This window comes from Pteropus vampyrus, unplaced genomic scaffold (genome assembly GCF_000151845.1).
Source record: "Pteropus vampyrus isolate Shadow unplaced genomic scaffold, Pvam_2.0 Scaffold238, whole genome shotgun sequence".
Taxonomy (NCBI): domain Eukaryota; kingdom Metazoa; phylum Chordata; class Mammalia; order Chiroptera; family Pteropodidae; genus Pteropus; species Pteropus vampyrus.
In genome coordinates, this window is record NW_011889019.1 from 1207179 (window position 1) to 1213836 (window position 6658).

At 41.8% G+C, this 6658-nt stretch overlaps 1 protein-coding gene across 1 annotated transcript in view; it reads right to left on the reverse strand.

Moving 5' to 3' along the window:
- Window positions 1-6658, reverse strand: part of PIK3AP1 (phosphoinositide-3-kinase adaptor protein 1) — a 95616-nt gene that overhangs the window by 21728 nt on the left and 67230 nt on the right. The window contains exons 9-11 of the mRNA XM_011374040.2: window positions 6198-6293; window positions 3679-3873; window positions 1062-1127 (exon numbers count right to left, since the gene is read on the reverse strand). Of these exons, the coding sequence (XP_011372342.1) occupies window positions 1062-1127; window positions 3679-3873; window positions 6198-6293 (357 nt within the window). The remainder of the gene's footprint in view (window positions 1-1061; window positions 1128-3678; window positions 3874-6197; window positions 6294-6658) is intronic.

Consider the following 6658-nt stretch of genomic DNA (forward strand, 5'->3'; position numbering starts at 1 on the left):
TCTCCTCTACATCACAAATTCACAGTTCTTTACTTTGGAGCTTCTAGAGAAATATGAAGCCAACCCCTCTCTCTAGGCTGTGATGCCACTAAGCTCTCTGAGGAGTAAGCTCCTTGAAGAGGCAATGGGGCCACTGGGACATGTGAGGACAACTTGGCATTTTACTGTTCAATTCATGTAAGGCTATCTTTGATTCTATGTTTCTCCAGCAGGACGCAATTTGGGCATTGTGATTCAGGGAGATGGCAAAAAGGAAAAAGAGAGATGGCTTCCCCAGTAGGTACTGCAAGAGCCTCAAAGAAGTTGATCAACCATTCTTTCCAACCATTCACTCATCTGTCTACACACACTCACATACCTTTCTCCCATGTTTGCCCTCCTCGAATCTGTCTTTAATTGTATTGGGAGATGGAGTGTGGGGAGAAAACAAAATGTACAAGCCAACCAATCACAGTCTCCTACGACCAAAGTCTTTAGGGATGCCTTTGAATCTTAGATTGTATTGTGGCTCCTTTTCAAAAGAATCATCTATGGGTTAATACGGAATGCCTCTGTTTAGCATAAGGAAATTAATCAAGAAGAAAAAACTTCCTTAAAAAGTCTTTAAAAAAAAAAAAAAGAAAAATATTACCCAATGGCGAGCAAAATGTCTCTTAAATACAGGTTGAATTAATGTGTAGTTTAGCTAGCATAGGTAGGATGAGTAAATAGCATGAGGGACTATATCATTAGACTTGGTGCTCGGCTGCACACACTCATCCTGTTGAGATCAATCTCAGTGTTTAGATTGCACTTTTGTCTGCCGTTACAGACACTTTCTAGCGTATTAATATCCTTGCCATGATCAATTTGTATGACATTTGTAAGCATCCTGATCTCTTCTCCTCTCCATTTCTCATCAGCACAGGATTCTCAGACAGCTCCACCAAAGGTATCTCTTGAACCTCTCTGTTTTTTAATGCTAAGAATTTGTCGTTACACCTGAAATCACTGAAACATGAATACCTTTACCACCTGGAAGTTCAGGTCATACCAAAGAAAACTGAGGATATTGGGCTTACCTTTCCTTATGCTCTCTGAGGAAACATAGAAGTTCCCAGGCCGCTCTTGACTTTTTTCTGCAAAAACTGTGAGATAAAGAATATTCTAGGTAAAAAAACAAATCGGATTTCTTTCTAAAGGGCTTTATAATATTTTATGCATTTACCAAAAAAATTACCAAAATCTTATACAAAAATAACAATCATAATAATCTCACACCTTGGACCACTATATGCAGCTCTGTAAATCAAAACTCTAGTAGGAGCAACCAATGAGCAGAAGCTACAAGGATTGCGAGATGAAGAGAGAACCAACAGACAAGGTCTCAAACCCAGAAAGATAAAATTAGCTGGAGGACACGATCAGCATTTACGAGATCATAAAAGAGAAGGGCAATGTGAACAAGGACGTGTGCTGGATCCCTGAATACCTGAAGCTAGCCATAGAGCACCTTGAAGTTTGAGAATAAAAAGAAGTGCCACTTAGCATGTTAATAAGTGTCATAAGACAGAACTTGGAGTGTTGGAACAGGTGCAAGGTGTGCATGCCTCCAAAGGGACTTAAAGTAACCTATGAGTGACAGACGCATAAAGGCTAATAGGGAAAACTGGGAAGTGACATATATCCACTTAGTGGTAGGACAGTGTAATGGTTAAGGCTTCCTGGGCTTTGCACAAGACTCCCTGGATTCAAATCCTAACTGTGACACTCATAAGTCATAGGGCCTCTCTTTGCCTCAGATTTCCTCTGTAGAATAAGGATGATAATAGTATCTTCCTCACCGGATTGTTCTGGAGATTACATGAGTTATTACATAGTGCTTAGCACAGTGCCTTGCACATGTGAGCACTCAATGTTAGCTTTTATTATAAGTCACACCTAAACCTTGAGATTGATGCCAAGAAGACAGCAATACCTTGGCATGCTAGCTAAATAAGTGATGTGGAGTCAGGGTTGTGGAGTCAGATGCCCTGGGTACAGTGCTTTACAATTTATAAAGTACTTCTCCATGTATTATTTCATCTGACTCTCACAGTAAGGTTATGGAAGAGTATTATTATGTATTATTATGATACATTGCCTGCATCTTCATTGGGGTTCCCTTGGAAGCAGACTTGGGGAAAAGGATCCAAGTGCATATAGTCTATGTGGGAGGTGATAGAGGTGAGACAGGGAAATGGACAAAGCAATATATGGTGGGTTACCCAATAAGATACCATGATGGGCAAGCTGGGGAGTTCTGGAAAACAATATAAAGTTCAATCCAGAGTTTTCCCAGGAGAGGGGCAAGTAAGCTGGGGTACTCATCCACCAACCTCCGTCAGTTATTGGTTGAGGGCTGTGTCTGGGGGTGTTAACCCTCCAACTCTTCCAGCCTGTCCCGCAAAAGAACAGAGGAGGCTTTGGCCGTCAAAAAAAAGCCATCAGGCTGAGAGACACAGGTCCTGACAGGCAGAGTCCAGCCAGTGGATGCAGAAATGTAGAGCTAGGAGGATGTGGGCAGGGCACCAAGAGTCCCCACTACCCACGCCAAAGGAGATGTTACCCAAAGGGATGGCAAACCAGGAGCACCGACAGCCCTTGGCAATGCATGATATCCCTCAACTATATTCCTACCCAATTTAGGGTTGCCAGATTTAACAAACCAATACCAAAGCCAAAAAAAGAGGACAATATTTGGGACATACAATAAAAATTATTTGCTGTTTGTCTAAAATTCATACTTAACTGAGCATCCTGTACTTTATCTGACAACCCCAGCCCAATTTCCTGGGGCTCTGGTTAAGGGCTTCCTCCCCCAGTTTATGATCTCCATTCGCCACACCTTCCACAACTTGCTTATACTATTTAAAATGAAATGAAGGTCAGGCACCCAGACCTGGCAATTTTTGTAATCTTTGTTGCCAACTCTGACAGTGCTTGTAATCATATTAATACAATCGAGTCCTGAAAGACAGTGAAACTGACGGTGCTATCAGCATCTAATTGACGTCCCAGAGACTACTATCAAGAAGTCAAAACCCAATTTTCACCAATTTTTATTAATGTAGGTAAGTAAATAGCCTGGCATAGTGGCTGAAAGTCAGGGTTGTGGAGTCAGATGCCCTGAGTTCAAATCCTGCCTCTGCTATATGGTAATCAAGTGACCTCTGTAAGCCTCCATTCTCCTCATTCATGAAATGGGGATGATAATGGTCCTTACCTAATAGATTATTATAAAGATTAAATGACATATTCCAGATAAAGCACTCTTGGTGCTTTAAAATTAATAACAATTATTCTTAATTGTTATTAATAATATGCTAGCTATTAAACATTAATAATAACTTGAAGAAGAGTTTCAGGAGATAAATATTTAGTAGGATTCCTGCCATTTTTGAGTCGAGGGCAATCTTTTTTACCTCTGTCTTCAATCTGTGTATGAATGCCTCCAGGAAGGCCAGAACTGAATCAAATCAGTGTACCTAGTCAAGTTCCAGAATCTGCTCCAAGCTCTGACCCTATCTCCTAGAGTTATCTGGAGACTATTCAAAAGGGGGCAGTCTGCAAATGATGGTTCAGAAGCTACTGGACCCAGGGAATTCCTTCTGAGGAGCTCTGAACACCCCATCGAGCATCATTCCATGCCATGCTTGCCTTTAGAAATGTATGGTTCATTGTCAGGCAGCTGGTGAGTGCCAGGAGCACTGGCCTCTGGCCTGGGCACTGGGACAGGGGGCCTGCTGGCCAGGTCCATGGAATAGGACTCGTTGTTATCCACTGTGTGATAAACATCATCTGGATCAAGGCAGGGCAGCTCCCTCTCCAAACTGGCCATTCCCATGTTGTTGCCTAGAAACATAGTAAAAGGTGAATGAAAGTGATGGCTGAGAACCCCATGCAAAGCAAGTTAGAAAACACTGAGGTCATTCATTTGCTCCCATCAATGCAGCAAACAGAAGTGAGCACTAGGCTCTAACATCTCAGTTTTTCTGCTGGGATTCAGCTATCCACCCCATTAGAACTATGGAAAAGAGAACACAGCCCCCAAAGCCCAAGGACACTTGGAACCACTCCCTGGCAGCAGTGTGAGGGTGGCTCAGAGTCCTCACCACCAAGGGCTCTAGCACTGTCCTGAGCATCAAAATGACTACAGCAAACCCTTCCTTTGTGCCCAGCGCCATTCCAAGTGTGTTACCCACATTATCTCCTTTGATTGTGTAAAAACGCTGTGGAGTAACTACAATCATTATTCTCCTTTTGTGAATAAAGACATTGGGGCCTTGGGGATTTAAATAACTGCATAGAGTCACTTAGAGCCAGAGAGGTACCCAGGAACCCTGGCTCCAGAGTTGTGCTCTTAACCAGCACAAGCTTCTTTTGCAACCTTTTTCTCCACTCTGCTCCCCATCGACCAGAAAAGTTTAGAACTGAAGCTTGCCTCCCACCCTCTGTCCTTGGAATCCCACAGCCTTCAGGTTTTCTCTGCATCTTTCCCTGGTGACAGGCTGAAATGCTCTGTCCTGGGACCCAAGCAGTGTATTCTAGGCTTTGAGAATCTCAAAAGAATTGGTTTTGTATGCCATCCGCCCCTCACACACGCAAGCTGTGTGATTTGAGCATGTTACATAACCTCTCTGAGCCTGATTTCCCTCTGAGAGCTACTCACCGGAGTACTGTGAAAACAAAATAAGATTTAAAAAAATGGCAGGGGGGAAGCACCCAGCTCAATGCCTGCACTTAGTAGGTGCTTTCCTCTCCCTTACTTCTTCTCTCTAGCACCATTCAGTCAAAAAAAATCTTTATTAAATACCTGTTTGAGATACAGGAATGAATAAAGCTTGGACCTTCCTCCTATTGGATTTCCAATCTAGTATTTATTAGGAATTTTTTTTTGTTGCATCTTCTGAACTGCAGGAAATTACTCTTTGCTTTCCTGTGTCTTGGGTTCAGAGGACTGACCAGGCTGGTCCTAACACATCAGAGCATTCTGAGTCCCAAGGCTCTACCCTCGAAGAAGTTTCCAATTAATGGAAAAGCTCCCTTTTGGTTATTTTTGAACATATAGTACGAGGGTATGACAAAGTTCTGGGGAGGCCTGTCTGATGTTAACAAAATAAGATGTTCTAGGAGAGTTGTTTGCTACCCTACAGAGTGATGGTGATTCCCACAGTGCCTGTTCTTCATGCGCACAAGCACTCGATTTTGCCCTTGTAGCGTGAAAGCAGTCATAGACAATACTAAATGAATGGTGTGTCATGTTCCAATAAAACTTTATTTACAAAAATAGGCAGCTGACCAGGCTGTGGTTTGTCTACCACTGCTCACAATTTTTCTTTGCTCTTCACTGTCAAAACTACTTTTCCCATTCTGAGTCCTATCCTCTTGGCACCCTCCTTTCTATACCTATTTAAAAAACAGACTCCACCATAAACTATATATGATTGGATAGAGTTAAGGAATTACCCATACGATTTAATACCTTCCACCTTTGAAACCTTCAATAACAATAATAAGAGGAAGAATAACCATAACAAACTTTTACTGCTGTTCTATGCCTGGCTTTGCTTTGAAGCCTACATACGATAACTCGTTTAATTCTCACAAAATTAATCTCATTTTACAACTGAGGAAACCGAGGTCCAGAGGAGTTGGATAACTTGCTCAAGGTTTTCCAGCTAACTGAAGAGGAACTGATTACAGATGAGAGTCCACAATCTTAGCCACTATGCAATCAACACAGCCTTGACTTAATAATAGTTGTATACATTCCCCTATATTCTCCTCCTTTACCAGAAAGTAAAATCTCTTGAGGGCACTGATTCTATCTTACTTTTCCTTGTGTCCCCCAGCCCAACATCCAGAATAATGCTTTGGTCATAGTAGATACTCAATAAATTTTGGTTAAATAAAAAATAAACATGTGCATTCAAAAAGAGGTATTGCTGAAGGAAAGCCTTTTATCCAAATGAGCGGCTGCAGTGGTGGGAACTTCTGGCCTCCCTGTAACAAGCTGATGAGGTGCTCATGGGGACAGAGTACCTTCAATCACACCATGCTCCATGTATGTGGCAGCCCACACTTTCAGTGGAACAACCTTCATGCGGAACCAGGTAATGTCTTACATTTGTTTCCCTTTCTCTCTTTTTGCTTCCCTGTTCACAGCTTCAACTTACCTTCTAAAAACTTGCGGATCATAGAGTCCTTAGTAGTCCTAGAGAAACCATCTCCAGGGATTGGGTTAGATGTACTGGCCTGAAGCATTTCAACATCTAGAATGAAAAGGAGACTAAAAGGTTATAAATTGTTCATCCAAACAGGTAAGGAGATTTTACAGATGGATATACAAGGTTTGACAAATCAAGAAATACTGAACCAAAAGATTCAAGAATTCATTAATCCATCCATCTATCGTGCACGCATGCATGCATCTATGTATCCATTCATCTAACTATCTACTCAATAAGGATATCTGGTAAGTGTGGAGTATAATGGAGAGTAACATTCACAACCCTCAGGCCTTTTCTTGGACCACAGCACTCGAATATAGTTTGAAGTTGAAAAGTATACCATGTGGTGAATTTGTATTCTTGGGAAATGTGATATAAAGAGTTGCATAGAATTCTTCATACGAATT